This window comes from Salmo salar, chromosome ssa06 (assembly GCF_905237065.1).
Source record: "Salmo salar chromosome ssa06, Ssal_v3.1, whole genome shotgun sequence".
NCBI classification, from domain to species: domain Eukaryota; kingdom Metazoa; phylum Chordata; class Actinopteri; order Salmoniformes; family Salmonidae; genus Salmo; species Salmo salar.
This window is the reverse complement of record NC_059447.1, coordinates 78,174,074-78,197,706: the sequence shown is the minus strand read 5'-3', so window position 1 is coordinate 78,197,706 and position 23,633 is coordinate 78,174,074. Positions and strand designations below refer to the sequence as shown.

At 44.3% G+C, this 23,633-nt stretch overlaps 1 protein-coding gene across 1 annotated transcript in view; it reads right to left on the bottom strand.

Annotated features, from left to right (window-relative positions):
- The window catches only part of LOC106608116 (visinin-like protein 1), a 41,896-nt gene that overhangs the window by 14,834 nt on the left and 3,429 nt on the right, over positions 1-23,633 (bottom strand). The window contains exon 2 of the mRNA XM_014205836.2: positions 20,664-20,830. Coding sequence (XP_014061311.1) covers positions 20,664-20,825 — 162 coding nt within the window. The 5' untranslated portion in view covers positions 20,826-20,830. The remainder of the gene's footprint in view (positions 1-20,663; positions 20,831-23,633) is intronic.

Below are 23,633 nucleotides of genomic sequence, written 5' to 3'. Positions count from 1 at the left end.
GCCTAGCAAATGCAGATGTCAGTGGGGTAGAGAGGAATAGAGCACAGGTGAACAACGCCACAAGCACAGCCAAGGGATGGAGAGAGATTGGAAAAGGAAAGAGGGTGAGAGAGAGAGAGATTATCTATTTCACTTGCTTTGGCAATGTAAACATATGTTCCCCATGCCAATAAAGCCCTTTCAATTGAATTGAATTGAGAAAGCGATAGACAGATAGAGAACTGCAGAGAGAGAGAGAGATGCAAAGACCTCACTCGCTGTGGCCACATTAACTATGCAGTCACACTCATAATGGAGGTCATTTCACACCATCATAACAGCAGTGGTCATGATCAGGCTCTGGATAGAACAAGGCTTATGCAAGCAGAATGACAACAACCCTGTCTGTGGTAAATCACTCTACTCTCTGAGACATTCTTTCTCTTAACAACGATAACAGGAGAACAAAAGCTTTCACTGTAGCCTACTGAAATAGTTAGGATATCTTTCAAACAGCTATATTGCTATTTTAGTGACATGCTAACTGGAAGTGGATGAAAGGTAGAGACTGGGTGGATACCATCATAAGACCATGACCATTACTACGCAACAACATAAACATCCATGGAGACTTCCCATAGGGAATAGGGCGCTATAACACAACAACATAAACATCCATGGAGACTTCCCATAGGGAATAGGGTGCTATAACACAACAACATAAACATCCATGGAGACTTCCCATAGGGAATAGGGTGCTATAACACAACAACATAAACATCCATGGAGACTTCCCATAGGGAATAGGGTGCTATAACACAACAACATAAACATCCATGGAGACTTCCCATAGGGAATAGGGTGCTATAACACAACAACATAAACATCCATGGAGACTTCCCATAGGGAATAGGGTGCTATAACACAACAACATAAACATCCATGGAGACTTCCCATAGGGAATAGGGTGCTATAACACAACAACATAAACATCCATGGAGACTTCCCATAGGGAATAGGGTGCTATAACACAACAACATAAACATCCATGGAGACTTCCCATAGGGAATAGGGTGCTATAACACAACAACATAAACATCCATGGAGACTTCCCATAGGGAATAGGGTGCTATAACACAACAACATAAACATCCATGGAGACTTCCCATAGGGAATAGGGTGCTATAACACAACAACATAAACATCCATGGAGACTTCCCATAGGGAATAGGGTGCTATAACACAACAACATAAACATCCATGGAGACTTCCCATAAGGAATAGGGTGCTATAACACAACAACATAAACATCCATGGAGACTTCCCATAGGGAATAGGGTGCTATAACACAACATAAACATCCATGGAGACTTCCCATAGGGAATAGGGTGCTATAACACAACAACATAAACATCCATGGAGACTTCCCATAAGGAATAGGGTGCTATAACACAACAACATAAACATCCATTGAGACTTCCCATAGGGAAAAGGGTGCTATTTGCAATGGAACCCTGGGCTGGATGGCCTGCCATCTCTCTAGTCTCTGCTCTAAACATGGCATGCTGAGTAACAACGCACACAGGACAACCAATAATGCCAGGGCCGGACGGGTGCCATGGCGACTCTCTCTGTCTCTGTGACACACAACATTTTCCACTAGCAGTATGTCATATGGAGACATGGAGAGGCAGAGCTTGTTTGTGCTAGAGGCTAGCCTTGGATGGGCCAGTGATATACAGCTAAATTCATGGAGTTGTAACCTGCATCTTTCATCAAAGAAACAGTTTTCCACATCACTTATTAATCACTTATTGATAGGTAACTATCACACAAAATCCTGACATTGAGTCTACAGGCAAGAGTACACAAGTTCAGATTGTCATAAAACAAATCCTTCACTGAAAGTACAGAGTCATCAATGAATGCCTTGTCCCTTCCAAGTAAGCCTACTGGCATACTACTACAATAGAATGAATCACCTGCAGGTATTCCCAAACTGGGGTACGCGCAATGCTGTCGGGGGTACGCCAAATAAAAATGTGATTTTTTTCTTCACATTTTCAAACAGCCCATTTATATTTTCCAACGGGGCTATACATTTGGGTGAGGTTTTTTCTCGCCTGAGTAGCTTCGTTTCACAGCCAAAAATAAAATTAAACCATCTAGTGTTCAGCGAAATAACAACACAATGTCAAATACAGGTAGCCTAGTCAAACAATTAACATCCAATCACATTAACCGTTACTTTCGTGCGGGAATTCCACTAATGGTCCGTATGTAGCCAAACGTAGCTGCTGCTCATGTTGGTATCTGTACTGATGGCGCAAAAGCCATGACAGGGAGACATAGAGCAGTTGCTCCTGATACCACTTGGGTACACTGCAGCATCCACCGAGAGGCTCTTGATGCCAAGGAAATACCTGACAGCTTGAAAGACGTTTTGACACTACAGTGAAAATGGTTAACTTTGTTAAAGCAAGGCCCCTGAACTCTCGTGTATTTTCTGCACTATGCAATGATATTGTCAACGACCATTTAAAGCTTTTACAACATACTGGTTATCAAGGGGCAAAGTATTGACATGTTTTTTTTAATTGAGACACGAGCTTAAAAGTTTTCTTTACCGACCATCATTTTACCTCGTCTGACCACTTGCATGATGACAAGTTTCTCACACGACTGGCCTATCTGGGTGATGTTTTTTCTCGCCTAAATGATATGAATCTAGGATTACAGGTACTCTCCGCAACTATATTCAAGGTGCGGGACAAAATTGAGGCTATGAAAATATAATTTAATCAGTAGCCACTGACAGATTTCTGGATTGGGCTGCGCTCAGAGTATCCTGCCTTGGCAAATCGCGCTGTTAAGACACTGATGCCCTTTGCATCAAACGTACCTATGTGAGAGTGGATTCTCGCCCCTCACTAGCATGAAAACTAAATACAGGCACAGACTGTGTGTGGGAAATGATTTAAGATTGAGACTCTCTCCAAATACAACATTGCAGAGTTATGTGCATCCTTTCAAGCACACCCTTCTCATTAACCTGTGGTGAGTTATTCACTATTTTCGATGAACAATTAAGGTTTTATATGTAAGATGGTTCCATCCCTGACTATGCACATTTTGGGAACCACTGATCTAATACATTACAAGTTGATACTATAAACCCGCTGGCAGACTACGACAGCAATACAAGGCATTGACATAAGCCCAAGTTGAACTCTTACCACTGTTACATTATGAGAATCGCAACACTAAACAAGACACCGTGAGAGGAGGACTTTGTTTTTAATAAAGACTTGAATCATGCATGAATATGGCTTTGTGTTTTATGCAAGTTCTCCAACTACAACAGATACAGTTGGCCTATTTTCAGACTCTGACAGCACACAAGAAGCAGACCTTGAGTAGAAAAGCAGACAGAGATGGCAGGGAGAGGGAGCTGTTAGCCTGTTACTGCAAATGGCTGTTGCGCAGGGAACTGTTAGCCTGTTACTGCATTTGGCTGTTGGCAGGGAGAGGAAGCTGTTAGCCTGTTACCGCATATGGTTGTTGGCAGGGAGAGGGAGCTGTTAGCCTGTTACTGCATATGGTTGTTGGCAGGGAACTGTTAGCCTGTTACTGCATATGGTTGTTGGCAGGGAAAGGGAGCTGTTAGCCTGTTATTGCATTTGGCTGTTGGCAGGGAGAAGGAGCTGTTAGCCTGTTACTGCATATGGTTGTTGGCAGGGAGAGGGAGCTATTAGCCTGTTACTGCAAATGGCTGTTGGCAGGGAACTGTCAGCATGTTACTGCATTTGGCTGTTGGCAGAGAGAGGGAGCTGTTAGCCTGTTACTGCATATGGCTGTTGGCAGGGAGAGGAAGCTGTTAGCATGTTACTGCTTATGGCTGTTGGCTGGGAGAGGGAGCTGTTAGCCTGTTACTGCATATGGATGTTGGCAGGGAGAGGAAGCTGTTAGCATGTTACTGCATATGGCTGTTGGCAGGGAGAGGGAGCTGTTAGCATGTTACTGCATATGGCTGTTGGCAGGGAGAGGAAGCTGTTAGCATGTTACTGCATATGGCTGTTGGCAGGGAGAGGGAGCTGTTAGCATGTTACTGCATACAGCTGTTGGCAGGGAGAGGGAGCTGTTAGCATGTTACCAAAATGTGTATAGTCCCGTACCCCTTGAAACTGCATATAGCTGTTGGCAGGGAAAGGGAGCTGTTAGCATGTTACTGCATATAGCTGTTGGCAGGGATGTTATGCAGTAACATGCTAACATGCTACTGCATATGGCTGTTGGCAGGGAGAGGGAGCTGTTAGCATGTTACCAAAATGTGTATAGTCCCATACCCCTTCAAACATACAACCTCCAGCTGCGTACCCCCTCGAGCACCAGGGTCAGCGCACTCTTAAATGTTGTTTTTTCCTATCATTTAAGCCTGCCACACACACACTATACAATACATTTATTAAACATAAGAATGAGCGTGAGTTTTTGTCACAACCCAGCTCGTGGGAAGTGACAAAGAGCTCTTTTAGGAACAGGGCACAAGTAATAATATAATAATAATCAATAATTTTGCTCTTTATGGCAGGGATGGCAGGGAGAGGGAGCTGTTAGCCTGTTACTGCAAATGGCTGTTGGCAGGGAACTGTTAGGCTGTTACCGCATATGGTTGTTGGCAGGGAGAGGGAGCTGTTAGCCTGTTACCGCATATGGTTGTTGGCAGGGAGAGGGAGCTGTTAGCATGTTACTGAATATAGCTGTTGGCTGGGAGAGGGAGCTGTTAGCATGTTACTGCATATGGCTGTTGGCAGGGAGAGGGAGCTGTTAGCATGTTACTGCATATGGCTGTTGGCAGGGAGAGGGAGCTGTTAGCATGTTACTGCATTTGGCTGTTGGCAGGGAGAGGGAGCTGTTAGCATGTTACTGCATATAGCTGTTGGCAGGGAGAGAGAGCTGTTAGCATGCTACTGCATATGGCTGTTGGCAGAGAGAGGGAGCTGTTAGCATGTTACTGAATATAGCTGTTGGCAGGGAGAGGGAGCTGTTAGCATGTTACTGCATATGGCTGTTGGCAGGGAGAGGGAGCTGTTAGCATGTTACTGAATATAGCTGTTGGCAGGGAGAGGGGGCTGTTAGCATGTTACTGCATATGGCTGTTGGCAGGGAGAGGGAGCTGTTAGCATGTTACTGCATATGGCTGTTGGCAGAGAGAGGGAGCTGTTAGCCTGTTACTGCATATGGCTGTTGGCAGGGAGAGGGAGCTGTTAGCATGTTACTGCATATGGCTGTTGGCAGAGAGAGGGAGCTGTTAGCCTGTTACTGCATATGGCTGTTGGCAGGGAGAGGGAGCTGTTAGCATGTTACTGCATATAGCTGTTGGCAGAGAGAGGGAGCTGTTAGCAGAGAGAGGAAGCTGTTAGCATGTTACTGAATATAGCTGTTGGCAGGGAGAGGGAGCTGTTAGCATGTTACTGCATATGGCTGTTGGCAGGGAGAGGGAGCTGTTAGCATGTTACTGCATATAGATGTTGGCAGGGAGAGGGAGCTGTTGGTATGTTACTGCATATGGCTGTTGGCAGGGAGAGGGAGCTGTTAGCATGTTACTGCATATAGATGTTGGCAGGGAGAGGGAGCTGTTGGTATGTTACTGCATATAGCTGTTGGCAGGGAACAGTTAGCATCTTACTACATTTGGCTGTTGGCAGGGAGAGGGAGCTGTTAGCATGTTAATGCATATAGCTGTTAACCTTGGTTGTGTCCCAAATGGCACCATATTTGGTGTCCCTATGGGCCCTGATCAAAAGTAGTGCACTATACAAGGACTAGAGTGCCATTTGAGACGCAACGCCTTGTCCTGTCAGTGCATCACTCACACAAAGTCTCTGGCTTGTTCACAGAGCAGAAAGAGAGAGAGAGGGCTGCTGAGTACATGCATAATCCAGCATCCATCATTTGGATGTTTCAAATTTTGTGCGACCGACTGATCGACCTACCGATGGGGGCTCTAAGATGCTTTCTGAGCTCTTACATAAAAGTCAGTGACATGCAAGGCAGAGAGAGGAGAGAGAGAGGAGAGAGAGAGAGAGGAGGGAGAGAGAGGAGAGAGCTAAACTCAGGCAGCATAGCCAGCCAGCACCCTTCGGGACCCCAGTCTCAGTTATAAAACTCACACACACAACCACACACCCACAACCACACAACCACACAACCAAACACACACAGGGGGAGAGAGATAGAGATGAGGCTACAGGGAAAGAGTTCACAGCAGTGCACCCACTCCCCAGTATCCACCATAATGGAAACATGAGAAAATACCAAGCTAATTATGACAGATTATATAAAAAACTGTACACTACAGATATCCTCTAAAACAGCATGGAGGATGGAAAGATAAGGTTGGAATTCTAACCACATTATGGTATCAACAAACTGACTATCCCAAATGGCACGCTACTCCCTATATAGTTCACTCATTTTGACCAGGGAGCTGGTCAATGGTAGTGTACTCCAGTATATAGTGAAGAGGGTTCAATTAGGATGAACTCTAACTAAATGCAAGTATTATGCAAGTAACTTTTGTCCAAAGTCTCTTAGGATCATTCAGGTCTTGAAAAATGAGACACTGATTGTGAAAGCCTTCAGAGGGGAAGTCACTAAATGAAATAACACAGCGATGTCAGATTATTTTATCAGTAATATCGCTTCTCTCTTTATTAACCAGCTAGTAAGTTAAGGTGTTTGTTTGTTTCAGCATTATGAAACAAAAGTGTTCAGCATAGCCCATGGGAGTAGGGTGAAGTTGCCCCTAGACGCTGATCTTGGATCAGTTTGGCATTTTCCCCACTAATGGTTAAAGTTGGGGTTGATCCTAGATCAGTAACTAGGAGAAACATCATCTCGGCACCATACTGTCAGTGTGTTTATCAGCCAACAGAGGGGGGCAGTGAGAGAGGAAGCAGAGGAAGGAGGGCCATCCAAAATGCCAGCATCCCTCCCTCTGACTCAGCTTTTAGTGGCTGTCAGGTAGACCCGGGGACAGCCCTAGTTTCTTACCCTAACCCTTTTAGTGGCTGTCAGGTAGACCAGAGGACAGCCCTAGTTTCTTACCCTAACCCTTTTAGTGGCTGTCAGGTAGACCAGAGGACAGCCCTAGTTTCTTACCCTAACCCTTTTAGTGGCTGTCAGGTAGACCAGGGGACAGCCCTAGTTTCTTACCCTAACCCTTTTAGTGGCTGTCAGGTAGACAAGGGGGACAGCCCTAGTTTCTTATCGTAACCCTTTTAGTGGCTGTCAGGTAGACCCGGGGACAGCCCTAGTTTCTTACCCTAACCCTTTTAGTGGCTGTCAGGTAGACCCGGGGACAGCCCTAGTTTCTTACCCTAACCCTTTTAGTGGCTGTCAGGTTGACCCGGGGGACAGCCCTAGTTTCTTACCCTAACCCTTTTAGTGGCTGTCAGGTAGACCCGGGGACAGCCCTAGTTTCTTACCCTAACCCTTTTAGTGGCTGTCAGGTAGACCCGGGGACAGCCCTAGTTTCTTACCCTAACCCTTCTAGTGGCTGTCAGGTAGACCCGGGGACAGCCCTAGTTTCTTACCCTAACCCTTTTAGTGGCTGTCAGGTAGACCCGGGGGACAGCCCTAGTTTCTTATCGTAACCCTTTTAGTGGCTGTCAGGTAGACAAGGGGGACAGCCCTAGTTTCTTACCCTAACCCTTTTAGTGGCTGTCAGGTAGACAAGGGGACAGCCCTAGTTTCTTACCCTAACCCTTTTAGTGGCTGTCAGGTTGACCCGGGGGACAGCCCTAGTTTCTTATCGTAACCCTTTTAGTGGCTGTCAGGTAGACCCGGGGACAGCCCTAGTTTCTTACCCTAACCCTTTTAGTGGCTGTCAGGTAGACCCGGGGGACAGCCCTAGTTTCTTATCGTAACCCTTTTAGTGGCTGTCAGGTAGACCCGGGGACAGCCCTAGTTTCTTACCCTAACCCTTTTAGTGGCTGTCAGGTTGACCCGGGGGACAGCCCTAGTTTCTTATCGTAACCCTTTTAGTGGCTGTCAGGTAGACCCGGGGACAGCCCTAGTTTCTTACCCTAACCCTTTTAGTGGCTGTCAGGTAGACAAGGGGGACAGCCCTAGTTTCTTATCGTAACCCTTTTAGTGGCTGTCAGGTAGACCCGGGGACAGCCCTAGTTTCTTACCCTAACCCTTTTAGTGGCTGTCAGGTAGACAAGGGGACAGCCCTAGTTTCTTATCGTAATCCTTTTAGTGGCTGTCAGGTAGACCCGGGGACAGCCCTAGTTTCTTACCATAACCCTTTTAGTGGCTGTCAGGTAGACCCGGGGACAGCCCTAGTTTCTTACCCTAACCCTTTTAGTGGCTGTCAGGTAGACAAGGGGACAGCCCTAGTTTCTTATCGTAACCCTTTTAGTGGCTGTCAGGTAGACCCGGGGACAGCCCTAGTTTCTTACCATAACCCTTTTAGTGGCTGTCAGGTAGACCCGGGGACAGCCCTAGTTTCTTACCCTAACCCTTTTAGTGGCTGTCAGGTAGACCCGGGGACAGCCCTAGTTTCTTACCCTAACCCTTCTAGTGGCTGTCAGGTAGACCCGGGGACAGCCCTAGTTTCTTACCGTATCCCTTTTAGTGGCTGTCAGGTAGACCCGGGGACAGCCCTAGTTTCTTACCCTAACCCTTTTAGTGGCTGTCAGGTAGACCCGGGGACAGCCCTAGTTTCTTACCCTAACCCTTCTAGTGGCTGTCAGGTAGACCCGGGGACAGCCCTAGTTTCTTACCGTATCCCTTTTAGTGGCTGTCAGGTAGACAAGGGGGACAGCCCTAGTTTCTTACCCTAACCCTTTTAGTGGCTGTCAGGTAGACAAGGGGGACAGCCCTAGTTTCTTACCGTATCCCTTTTAGTGGCTGTCAGGTAGACCCGGGGACAGCCCTAGTTTCTTACCCTAACCATTTTAGTGGCTGTCAGGTAGACCCGGGGACAGCCCTAGTTTCTTACCCTAACCCTTTTAGTGGCTGTCAGGTAGACCCGGGGACAGCCCTAGTTTCTTACCGTAACCCTTTTAGTGGCTGTCAGGTAGACCAGGGGACAGCCCTAGTTTCTTACCCTAACCCTTCTAGTGGCTGTCAGGTAGACCCGGGGACAGCCCTAGTTTCTTACCCTAACCCTTCTAGTGGCTGTCAGGTAGACCCGGGGACAGCCCTAGTTTCTTACCCTAACCCTTCTAGTGGCTGTCAGGTAGACCCGGGGACAGCCCTAGTTTCTTACCCTAACCCTTCTAGTGGCTGTCAGGTAGACCCGGGGACAGCCCTAGTTTCTTACCCTAACCCTTCTAGTGGCTGTCAGGTAGACCCGGGGACAGCCCTAGTTTCTTACCGTAACCCTTTTAGTGGCTGTCAGGTAGACCCGGGGACAGCCCTAGTTTCTTACCCTAACCCTTGAAGTGGCTACCAGATACCTTCTTCATTTGCACAAGGGGCAACATTTAAGGCTGAGGAGTGAGTTTTATAGCTCTCCATCTGCTACATGTGCATGTGAAGCATCTAGTCATAATTAAAATATATGCCATTTAGCAGTAGCTTTTATGTGCATACATTTTTTACATACGGTTGGTCCTGGGAATCGAACCCACTATACTGGCATTGCAAGAGCCATGCTCACAATATAGGCTTTACTTAACAAGCCACAAGTTAACCAGCTTCATGATGCATTATGTAACATAACATTGGATTTTTCTAACACATGTCTCCTCACGTCTCCTACCATCATTAAAATCACACCACATATATTTAGTGACAGGGAACACTAATTAAGAGAGCATTCAATTGTTATGAAGTTAATTAAAAAGAGAGAGTTCAGTTCACACCATCAACCTATTTAGTGTAGCATCTAACTCTCTCTCTCTCTCTCTCTCTCTCTCTCTCTCTCTCTCTCTCTCTCACCCCCCTCTCTCTGTGTTTCTTTCTCTCTCTCCCACACCCTCTCTCCATTTCTGTAGTCAGAGGAGCAGTGGATGGGTATGTTGCCCTTTCTCTAGTGATTGAATTAGATGTGCAGTTGGCCTGCGGGATAACGAGGCCTGGCTGGCACAACACAGCACAACCCCCCTCTACTCTACTGCTCCAGACCTGCACACACACACACATACAGTATGCCCCCACACGCACAACACACATGCACACACACACACATTATTATATCAAGGCTTTTAAGCTTGTCTCAAGTGGCCATAGCTAAACAAACTCTGACAGACACTGGTTGAAAAAGTGAAAGACAATATATCATTGATACCAAGTCCTAAATCATTAAAGCATATCACTACATTTTGATTGATTTGATTGAAGTGCCAGTACCCTCCCCCATCCCAGAACCCTCCCCTCTCCCAGCCCAGTACCCTCCCCTAGCCCAGAACCCTCCCCTCCCCTCCCCCAGCCCAGAACCCTCCCATCCCCCAGCCCAGAAACCTCCCCTCCACCAGCCCAGTACCCTCCCTTCCCTCAGCCCAGTACCCTCCCTTCCCCCAGCCCAGTACCCTCCCCTCCCACAGCCCAGTACCCTCCCATCGCCCAGCCCAGTACCCTCCCCTCGCCCAGCCCAGTACCCTCCCCTCGCCCAGCCCAGTACCCTCCCCTCTCTCAGCCCAGTACCCTCCCCTCGCCCAGCCCAGTACCCTCCCCTCGCCCAGCCCAGTACCCTCCCCTCCCCTCGCACAGCCCAGTACCCTCCCTTCCCCTAGCCCAGTACCCTCCCCGTGCACAGCCCAGTACCCTCCCCTTCCCTAGCCCAGTACCCTCCCCTCCCCTCGCCCCGTGTACCCTCCCCTAGCCCAGTAACCTCCCCTCGCCCAGTACCCTCCCCTCGCCCAGTCCAGTACCCCCCTAGCCCAGTACCCTCACCCAGCCCAGTACCCTCCCCTAGCCCAGTACCCTCCCCTCCCCTCGCCCAGCACAGTACCCTCCCCTCCCCCAAAGTTGTCTCTCTGTTCATGCAGCACCTCACACTGAGAGATCCACTGCTGTACAAAATACGAAGCAATGACTCCAGTTCAGACAGAATAAAGTGAAAAGTATAGAAGTCTTTTCAATTCTTCCTCTTTTGTGACAGTGATGGAGCATGGCGTGTGAGCGCTTGAAATGACAGCCACTAATTTTAGACCACCGCCTCTACAGACATACTGAGAGAGAGAGAGAGAGAGAGAGAGAGAGAGAGAGAGAGAGAGAGAGAGTAGAGAGAGAGAGAGAGAGAGAGAGAGAGAGAGAGAGAGAGAGAGAGAGAGAGAGAGAGAGAGAGAGAGAGAGAGATAAGGGGGCACCCACGTCCACACTTGCAGCGAGATCTAATGGCTTAAAGGCACAATTCCTCATTTGATTTTCAGGAAAGGCTTTACAAACAATGTAGTAAAAAAGGTATATTCTGGGTAATGATGGAGTAAAACTGTTGTACTAACCTCATCAGGCATTTCTAAGTTATATTCCTCAAGAATCAATTGGTATAGGCTTCATCCTTATTGAACAGCAGGTAATATTGCAGATTGCACCTTTTAGCCAGTGTCTGCTCTCCAGACCTCTTACTAGTACCAGTGACAAAGACAGAGTGTAACATACAGCATCTGTCATGGTGCTATGACGTCCTGTCTGTCAAACATCTGATCACATTATTACATCCCTCGTCATATTATGGATTGTTGCTGCCCTCGTCTCTGTCCGTCACTGACCATAGGACTGTTTCCATTTGTGGAAATAAAACGGTCCAACAAGGTCATTGATTCCAAACTTATGATAGTAATGCTGGGACTGTCTGGGACAGGGTGTGGGTCACACACACACACACACACACACACACACACACACACACACACACACACACACACACACACACACACTGCATCAAACACCCTGCAGGTATTGAAGTGAGAATCGCCAAACCAGAATCTATCTATCCAGCCCATCAATCCAGGTCAGGGCACTGCGCTGTGTGTCCTGTTGTGGTAGTGTTAGGGATAGGTTTCCATCAGTGTGTGTGGGGGGGGGGGGTCCGATCTGTGTGATTGCCTGCTGTGTAGAGAGAGACTACGTTCCTGCATGGTGCTGTATGGGGTGTTGGTGATGTCACTATAAAGTCTTCTGCATGGTGCTGTATGGGTGGTTGGTGATGTCACTATAAAGTCTTCTGCATGGTGCTGTATGGGTGGTTGGTGATGTCACTATAAAGGCTTCTGCATGGTGCTGTATGGGGTGTTGGTGATGTCACTATAAAGTCTTCTGCATGGTGCTGTATGGGTGGTTGGTGATGTCACTATAAAGTCTTCTGCATGGTGCTGTATAGGTGGTTGGTGATGTCACTATAAAGTCTTCTGCATGGTGCTGTATGGGTGGTTGGTGATGTCACTATAAAGGCTTCTGCATGGTGCTGTATGGGGTGTTGGCAGATGTCACTATAAAGGCTTCTGCATGGTGCTGTATGGGTGGTTGGTGATGTCACTATAAAGGCTTCTGCATGGTGCTGTATGGGTGGTTGGTGATGTCACTATAAAGGCTTCTGCATGGTGCTGTATGGGTGGTTGGTGATGTCACTATAAAGGCTTCTGCATGGTGCTGTATAGGTGGTTGGTGATGTCACTATAAAGGCTTCTGCATGGTGCTGTATGGGGTGTTAGCAGATGTCACTATAAAGGCTTCTGCATGGTGCTGTATGGGTGGTTGGTGATGTCACTATAAAGGCTTCTGCATGGTGCTGTATGGGTGGTTGGTGATGTCACTATAAAGGCTTCTGCATGGTGCTGTATAGGTGGTTGGTGATGTCACTATAAAGGCTTCTGCATGGTGCTGTATAGGTGGTTGGTGATGTCACTATAAAGGCTTCTGCATGGTGCTGTATGGGTGGTTGGGGATGTCACTATAAAGGCTTCTGCATGGTGCTGTATAGGTGGTTGGTGATGTCACTATAAAGTCTTCTGCATGGTGCTGTATGGGTGGTTGGTGATGTCACTATAAAGGCTTCTGCATGGTGCTGTATGGGGTGTTGGCAGATGTCACTATAAAGGCTTCTGCATGGTGCTGTATGGGTGGTTGGTGATGTCACTATAAAGGCTTCTGCATGGTGCTGTATGGGTGGTTGGTGATGTCACTATAAAGGCTTCTGCATGGTGCTGTATGGGTGGTTGGTGATGTCACTATAAAGGCTTCTGCATGGTGCTGTATAGGTGGTTGGTGATGTCACTATAAAGGCTTCTGCATGGTGCTGTATGGGGTGTTAGCAGATGTCACTATAAAGGCTTCTGCATGGTGCTGTATGGGTGGTTGGTGATGTCACTATAAAGGCTTCTGCATGGTGCTGTATGGGTGGTTGGTGATGTCACTATAAAGGCTTCTGCATGGTGCTGTATAGGTGGTTGGTGATGTCACTATAAAGGCTTCTGCATGGTGCTGTATGGGTGGTTGGTGATGTCACTATAAAGGCTTCTGCATGGTGCTGTACAACCCAGTGCATATGCTCCCCTCAGGCCAATTACAGTCTGATAGCTGTATTCAGCATGAACCATACATTAAGTCCATTACTCTGCAGCTTATCACTGATGACACAGCAACATCTATATCATCACAACAAGACCAAAGCACACTGGCAGCCCAGTCACTTACCTGACACTACTGTCATCGCCCTGGACCCTAGGCTCTCTCTCTGTGTGTGTGTGTGTGTGTGTGTGTGTGTGTGTGTGTGTGTGTGTGTGTGTGTGTGTGTGTGTGTGTGTGTGTGTGTGTGTGTGTGTGTGTGTGTGTGTGTGGAATGCCACACCATCTACTTAAAACTCAAAAGTAAAATGTCACTGAAAATGTAGTTGTACAGTATCTTCTGTATACTGGGATTACATAATACTCATCTCCTTCAAGACTGAAATTCAGCTCAGAGCAACGTGTTTTCACTGTTTTTTGATGGAAGCCAATGACGTAATAATCACCAACCATAATTACCTTTTTTAATGATACTACCACTGACATTTTGTCTACTGTTAAACCACTAGTCCAACATTCTAAATTGTACACTTTCTTACTTCAATGTATCCCATTCCAAACCCAGTCCAGACACCCCTTGCCGTCAACACTCATTAGCTTAAGTTGAAAACAAAAACACTAGCAGTTCATTGTGCTCACAATAGCGCAACTCAATCTATACAGCTGATCGATTTCTGAGTTCAGTCTGGAAAACTATAATTGGAAATCATTGGTACGGAGCTACACACGTAGAATAGAAATAGAATCTACCACCACAGAGGGGGAAAAAAGCACCAAAGCCCTCAGCATACACTGATATTGTGCTCACTCAAAAAGCGTTCACTCCCTTGACGCCGACAAAATTATTGCCACTACAAACGCAGTTGAAATGAAAAGGAAGAGACTGAAAATAAAGATTTAACCCTGTTTGAACCTTGCCTATTTGAGCACACTGGGACTCAATAGACGTATAATAATTCAGTATTTAGCACAGTGACAGAAATGGCATCTGGACAGTTGGCTCAGGTGGATGGAATGTGAACGAATCAAAGGCATGATGTCACGGCCGACTGCCTCTATCTCCCTTCTATCAATGTTTGTACCATGTTCCTTAATTCCATTCTTTTACATTTAGGTTGTGTGTATTGTGTGTATTGTTGTGAATTGTTAGAAATTACTGCACTGTACAAGCATTTCACTACACTAGAGGTCGACCGATTAATCATGGCCGATTAATTAGGGCCGATTTCAAGTTTTCATAACAATCGGTAATCGGCATTATTGGCCACCGATTATGGCCGATTACATTGCACTCCACGAGGAAACTGCGTGGCAGGCTGACCACCTGTTACGCGAGTGCAGCAAGGAGCCAAGGTAAGTTGCTAGCTAGCATTAAACTTATCTTATAAAAAACAATCAATTTTAACATAATCACCAGTTAACTACACATGGTTGATGATATTACTAGTTTAACTAGCTTGTCCTGTGTTGCAAATAATCAATGCGGTGGCTGTTAATTTATTATTGAATCACAGCCTACTTCGCCAAACGGATGATGATTTAACAAAAGTGCATTCGCGAAAAAGCACTGTCGTTGCACCAGTGTACCTAACCATAAACATCAATGCCTTTCTTAAAATCAATACACAAGTATAAATATTTTAACCCTGCATATTTAGTTAAAAGACATTCATGTTAGCAGGCAATATTAACTAGGGAAATTGTGTCACTTCTCTTCCATTCTGTGCAAGCAGAGTCAGGGTATATGCAGCAGTTTGGGCCGCCTGGCTCGTTGCGAACTGTGTGAAGACCATTTCTTCCTAACAAAGTCCCGTAATTAATTTGTCAGAATTGTACATAATTATGACATAACATTAAAGGTTGTGCAATGTAACAGCAAGACTTAAACTTAGGGATGCCACCCGTTAGATAAAATGCGTAACTGTTCCGTATTTCACTGAAAGAATAATCATTTGGTTTTTGAAATTATAGTTTTCGGATTTGACCATATTAATGACCTAAGGCTCGTATTTCTGTGTGTTTATTATATTTTAATTAAGTCTATGATTTGATAATTGATAGAGCAGTCTGACTGAGCGGTGGTAGGCAGCAGCAGGCTCATAAGCATTCATTCATACAGCACTTTTCTGCGTTTGCCAGCAGCTCTTCGCAATGCTTGAATCACAGCGATGTTTATGACTTCAAGTCTATCAACTCCCGAGATTATGCTGGCAATACTATAGTGCCTATAAGAACATCCAATAGTCAAAGGTATATGAAATACAAATGTATAGAGAGAAATAGTCATATAATTCCTATAATAACTACAACCTAAAACTTCTTAACTGGGAATATTGAAGACTCATGTTAAAAGGAACCACCAGCTTTCATATGTTCTCATGTTCTGAGCAAGGAACTTAAATATGAGCTTTTTTACATGGCACATACAGTGAGGGGAAAAAGTATTTGATCCCCTGCTGATTTTGTACGTTTGCCCACTGACAAAGAAATGATCAGTCTATAATTTTAATGGTAGGTTTATTTGAACAGTGAGAGACAGAATAACAACAAAAAAATCCAGAAAAACGCATGTCAAAAATGTTATAAATTGATATGCATTTTAATGAGGGAAATAAGTATTTGACCCCCTCTCAATCAGAAAGATTTCTGGCTCCCAGGTGTCTTTTATACAGGTAACGAGCTGAGATTAGGAGCACACTCTTAAAGGGAGTGCTCCTAATCTCAGTTTGTTACCTGTATAAAAGACACCTGTCCACAGAAGCAATCAATCAATCAGATTCCAAACTCTCCACCATGGCCAACACCAAAGAGCTCTCCAAGGATGTCAGGGACAAGATTGTAGACCTACACAAGGCTGGAATGGCCTACAATGCCATCGCCAAGCAGCTTGGTGAGAAGGTGACAACAGTTGTTGCGATTATTCGCAAATGGAAGAAACACAAAAGAACTGTCAATCTCCCTCGGCCTGCGGCTCCATGCAAGATCTCACCTCGTGGAGTTGCAATAATCATGAGAACGGTGAGGAATCAGCCCAGAACTACATGGGAGGATCTTGTCAATGATTTCAAGGCAGCTGGGACCATTGTCACCAAGAAAACAATTGGTAACACACTACGCCGTGAAGGACTGAAATCCTGCAGCGCCCGCAAGGTCCCCCTGCTCAAGAAAGCACATATACATGCCCGTCTGAAGTTTGTCAATGAACATCTGAATGATTCAGAGGACAACTGGGTGAAAGTGTTGTGGTCAGATGAGACCAAAATGGAGCTCTTTGGCATCAACTCAACTCGCCGTGTTTGGAGGAGGAATGCTGCCTATGACCCCAAGAACACCATCAAACATGGAGGTGGAAACATTCTTTGGGGGTGTTTTTCTGCTAAGGGGACAGGACAACTTCACCGCATCAAAGGGACGATGGACGGAGCCATGTACAGTCAAATCTTGGGTGAGAACCTCCTTCCCTCAGCCAGGGCATTGAAAATGGGTCATGGATGGGTATTCCAGCATGACAATGACCCAAAACACACGGCCAAGGCAACAAAGGAGTGGCTCAAGAAGAAGCACATTAAGGTCCTGGAGTGGCCTAGCCAGTCTCCAGACCTTAATCCCATAGAAGATCTGTGGAGGGAGCTGAAGGTTCGAGTTGCCAAATGTCAGCCTCGAAACCTTAATGACTTGGAGAAGATCTGCAAAGAGGAGTGGGACAAAATCCCTCCTGAGATGTGTGCAAACCTGGTGGCCAACTACAAGAAACGTCTGACCTCTGTGATTGCCAACAAGGGTTTTGCCACCAAGTACTAAGTCATGTTTTGCAGAGGGGTCAAATACTTATTTCCCTCATTAAAATGAAAATCATTTTATAACATTTGACATGCGTTTTTCTGGATTTTTTTGTTGTTATTCTGTCTCTCACGGTTCAAATAAACCTACCATTAAAATTATAGACTGATCATTTCTTTGTCAGTGGGCAAACGTACAAAATCAGCAGGGGATCAAATACTTTTTCCCTTACTGTATTGCACTTTTACTTTCTTCTCCAACACTGTGTTTTTGCATTATTTCAACCAAACATGTTTCATTATTTATTTGAGTGTCACGGGTGTCGTTGTGTATAGACGACCAAGGCGCAGCGGGATGCGTGCTCATCATTATAATTTATTAAGTAAATGTGAACACGGGAAAAACATTAAACAAAAGAACAACAGAAGACAGTTTAACAGGCTATACTTACAACAGCAGTGCTAAAGACAACTACCTACAAAATACAAACAAAACCCATACCTATATATATATATATATATAGGACTCTCAATCAAAGGCAACTACAAACACCTGCCTCCAATTGAGAGTCCAACACCCAATTACCTAACATAGAAATACTAAACTAGAGATAACATAGAAATACAGAAAAACATAGAACATAACCCAAAACCTGGAAATAATAAAACAAACACCCTTCTAATCAAACCACTACCCCGAACCAACCAAAACAAATACCCTCTGCCACGTCCTGACCAAACTACAATACAAATAATACCTAAATACTGATCAGGACGTGACATTGAGACTAAATAGATTTGTATTTATGTATTATATTAAGTTAAAATAAGTGTTCATTGTTCATTCAGTACTGTTGTAATTGTCATTATCACAAATATATATATAAAAATCGGCCGAGTAATCGGTATCGGCTTTTGTTGGTCCTCCAATAATCGGTATCGGCGTTGAAAAATCATAATCGGTCGACCTCTACATTACACCGCAATAACATCTGCATGTGACAATAAAATTTGATTAGATTTTGATTTGATCACCCCCTCACTCACAGTCACTGAAATTACCTAAGTCACACTGAACATACCTTCACACACACACAAACACACACACGCACATCATTGGGACACACACACACGTGAGGGCGCATGCACACACACACATGAGTGTGCACACACACATACACCCATTGGGACACACACAAGTGAACGCGGGGACACACACACACACCATCCCTTTTCAGAGGAACAGTCTGTCCAGCTAATGTGAGGTAATCAATGTTCTCACTATCAGAGCCTTTGGATTTAAATAAAACCCTTTCACTGATATCCTGTTGCCTGGAAACACATTAGGACGCCGCGATAAAAGGTTAACTCGCCAGCAGCCATCAGCCTCTGAGACCTCTTTGGAACGCCACTCTGAATGGTACATCAGTTTCACCCACAGTGCACTCAATGCATTAGTTGTCAATTATAGTAAGACGGTCTCCAGCGTGTAGATGTTCATACACGCTGTCAGCCTGTCACACAGAACCCCAAATGGGGGTACGAGGGTGGACATGTAGACCTACACCACAGATATTTGGATGTGTGTTTTTGTCTTGTGGCGTTTTCTAAAGCCTCTTAGCTAATGCAGACTAGGTGTGCGTTCCAAAATGGCACCCAATTCCATTTATAGTGCACAACTTTTGACTTTGACCGATAGAGAATTAGGTGCCATTTGGAACACAGCCTAGAGCAGCATTGATATTTCTAGCCATGCCTTTAGATACTCTCTAACATGGTTTAACATCTTTCATTATGGGGCATTTCCTGAGAGGACCGACCAGGGTTAGGATGTCAGTAGCTATACAGTGCCTTCAAAAAGTATTCATACCCTTTGACTTATTCCAAATTTGCTTTTGTTACAGCCTGAATTCAAAATTGATTCAATAGAATTTTTCTCTCTCACCCATCTACACACAACACACCATAATGTGTATTAAGGCACTGCATCTAAGTGCTAGAGGCATTACTTCCGACCCTGGTTAGATTCCAGGCTGTATCACAACCGACCGTGATTGGGAGTCCCATAGGGCGGCGCACAATTGGCCCAGCGTCGTCCAGGTTAGGGTTTGACCGGGGTAGGCCGTCATTGTAAATAACAATTTGCCTAGTTAAATAAAGGTTAAATAAAAATATATAAAAATTATGTCTTGTTTAAGCACATTTTATATCCTATTTAGGCTTGCAATAACATAGGGGTTGAATACTTATTGACACAAGACATTTCAGCTTTTCATTTTTCATTAATTTGTACAAATTTCTAACAACATAATTCCGCTTTGACATTATGGAGTATTGTGTGTAGGCCAGTGACACAAAATCTCAGGCTGTAAAACAATAAAATGTGGAAAAAGTCAATCGGTGTGAATACTTTCTGAAGGCACTGTCATCCACTAACAACAAATCTACACTCCAGGACGCATGATACTTCATTAATGGTCAATATTCATACATGGCTGTAGCTATAAGATCTTAACAATCTTATTTCAATTCATTAAATAGAAGATTATAAAGATTTCATTTACCTTTATAAAATTAACTGAAAGTTTCATTAAACCTATCTGTATTTAGGACTAGAAAATATATAATTCTTCTCACCCTATGGCCTGTGAATAATAATTTCTCCCCGAGCCCCTCTAAAGATGAGGAGATAAATATTAAAGGAGATTATAATCAAAGTGCTCTTGAGTTGTTCTTGAGTTGCTTCACCGTCAATTAGTTTCCTGCTCGGATACAGGAGGGAAAGAATAACATAACGGATACAGCTGAGGGAACGAGTAAGACAGGAGGGTGATATCACATACCGTAATGTACTCGTTACTAATTACCGTACTGTTATTGAGCTTGCGATAGAATCATGTTGTTTTGATTGCTTTGCCACTGCGATGACATATGCTAGTTCTCAACATTTCTGTAGAGTATTGAGTTGTATGGTTTTCGAACACATTCACTTGTGGAGAAATTGAAAGAATGTTGTACGACATCACTTCCTCAACTACCAAGCCTTGGGGGTCCTATATCTATCCTTGTGTATTTCAATCCACTGCTAAACCAATTGGCCTAACGCACCAATAAAGAGTGTACTATTCTTCTCTTCTCTACTACTCTACTCTACTCTACTCTACTCTACTCTACTCTACTCTGTGGAGATATTGCTGATAAAAGGGTCTGTGTCTGTGCAGATGTTGGCAAAGTGACAGTGTGCATCCAAAATGGCACCCTTATTCCCTATATAGTGCACTATAAGCAAGGGAGATTGGGCTAAGGCTCTGACCAAAAGTAGGGCACTTTATAGGGAATAGGGTGCATTTAGATGTTGGCAGAGTGACAGTGTTCTGTAGCTACCTTCACATAGAGTTGTTGGAACTCGTCCAGATTGAGTCGTCCACTGGGGCAGTCTTTGAGGAAGCCTTTGTACCACTGTTTCAGCTCGTGCTCGTTAAATTCTGTGCTCTTTATCAGATCTTCCATCACCTCTGGGGTCAGCTTGCTGTTTTTCGCTCCCATTTTATCTGTAAAAGAATGTCAGGAGAATTATTTTAGAATGTCAGAGGAAGAAAAAGTAATGGGACGTTATTCTTTGAGAATGTCTGGATGTAAAGAAAGAATGGTGCCTGATTACTTTGGAAAGTATGCAAAGAATGAATGGAACACATTCTTTTTCTATCAGAACAGGTTAAATACCTGTGGCAGTCTGGACTAACAGTGACAGAAATCTCTAAAAGGTATCAGCAAAGTCATTCATCAGGCTTGAATTGAAGAAAAGAGAATTTTCTAGCACGGGTAATTATATTCTAAACTCCACCTCAACCCAGCTGTAGCTAAAAATTGCTGTAATGTATCAAAAATCACCTCAATCCAATGAATTATGTGATATTTAGGGCAACGTAATAATGTTGAACACTATGTGTGGATTTATATACCATGTCTCTATTTGGCTGCACCAGGGACGATAAAACACAGATGATCGAAGGATATTCCTGGATAGCTTCGATGATTGTCTTATGTTTTAACCCAAGACGTTTGATAAATGGATAGATCTTACATACACTAGGGAGTAGCCTACCTCCCCTTAGCTGGCTGCTACACCAACGCATACTGTATAATAAAAAAATAAATAAAGCCATGGTTGTCTGGAAATAAAGTATATACCATCACTTCTGTTCCGCCTAAGTATCTACAATCACTCAACAACAAACATGCACCAGGTCAGACCACTGGGGATTGAACTAGCAAACAAGTCTGTATCCAACAGCAATTCCTTGAGATTGTTAGGTTAAGTGTCCTGAGTTGTTTGTTTTATTGTGATGTGATGCCATAATTGTGACTTTGTGTCTAATTTCCCTTTCGGCCCACTTTGCTTAGCCTTAGCCCAATCTCCTTTGCTTAGCCTTAGCCCAATCCCCCTTGCTTAGCCCTATCTCCTTTGCTTAGCCCTATCTCCTTTGCTTAGCCCTATCTCCTTTTCTTAGCCTTAGCCATATCTCCTTTTCTTAGCCTTAGCCCTATCTCCTTTGCTTAGCCTTAGCCCTATCTCCTTTGCTTAGCCTTAGCCCTATCTCCTTTGCTTAGCCTTAGCCCTATCTCCACAGCCTGCAGCTGTTTGCACCCCAGCCTCTGTATCCAGCCCAGCTCACACTGCTTCACACACACTAACACACACACACACACACTGCTTCTAATTCTGCCAGATTAGTTCATTAAGCACCCTGTCATTAGCATAATGAGCATGCCAACAGATCCAATGCTACAATGTGACTTTTACCATTTAGAAAATCTGGCCCCTCTCACTAGTCACCAATGCTCTCACTGAATAACAAAAGGTCCCGAGCGGAGAAAGCAGATCTGAAATCTGGATTTTATTGTCAATGTGTAATGGTTGTGTAATTCTTAGTACGCTAGATTCATGTAAAAGGGGGAAATAACTAAAATTCATTCTGCTCGTATTAAACAATGAGAGATTATATGATACCATCAGAAAAGGCCATATCAATTAATTAGGTGCATCCTGTAGCAAACAAACGACTAGCACTTTAAAGGGTCAATTCTATTATTTCTGATTGAATTATCACAGATATGACGAAGAGTATTCTCTAGAAGATAATACAGATGATGATTTAATTACATGCAGCATTTTAACTTTGTCTATGCTAAGGGGAAAACAACCACAGAAAAAATGATTATTCATCCAACACCGAACGCTTAATAACACAGAGTTCAGAACGAAAAATAATTGAATTTAATTTCATGGTTTAGAGGTAAAACCCAATGCATGACAAGCGAGACAATCACAATCACATTGCCATCACCAAAAACAATGATAGAGATTGCGAGCAAGCCACAGAACAAAACTGAATAACAATGGTGTGACATCACCAATAGAATACCTAGCCTAGTGCAAGGCGAGGCCTCAGATTGCCTGATAAATTAACTGGATGTCAGCCTCTCTGATCTATGGAGAGCAGTAGATAGATGCTCTTTGTCCTTGGAGATTACCTCAGCGTACAATGGCCTATTCCCCTGAGACGTAGAGGGTACACTCACTATCACCTGCGCCTTGGCTCGCACTGACGAGCGGGGCAAAACAACCCTGATGTCAAGTCTCATACACTTTCATTGTAGTGAGTGAGGTAGCTATGATACAAATACTCTGTCCCATGTCCCATACACTTTCATTGTAGTGAGTGAGGTAGCTATGATACAAATACTCTGTCCCATGTCCCATACACTTTCATTGTAGTGAGTGAGGTAGCTATGATACAAATACTCTGTCCCATGTCCCATACTCTTTCATTGTACTGAGGAAGCAGCATGAGCCAGAACGAGACAGTTAATTACACTGAACAAAAATATAAACGCAACATGTAAAGAGTTGGTCCCATGTTTCATGAGCTGAAATAAAAGATCCCAGAAATGTTCCATAAGCACAAAAAGCTAACACTAGATACTAACTGGTTTTCTGATCCACACCACTACCTCTTTTTAAAAAAGGTATCTGTGACTAACAGATGCATAACTGTATTCCCAGTCATGTAAAATCCATAGATTAGGGCCTAATGAATTGATTTAATATTGACTGATTTCCTTGTATCAACTGTAACTAATTAAAATCTTTTAGATTGTTGCATATTGCATTTATATTTTTGTTCAGTGTATATGATGTGAGTTAATTACTGTAATATATTATATTTAATGCTGACCAAAGTGATTGTTAGCCTCAGCGGACAAGGCTTCAGTGAAAGCCAAGGTAGCGATTGTTAGGCTACATCAAAGGACCATCACCAGGCCCCTTGCCATTTTTATGTCATGGACACA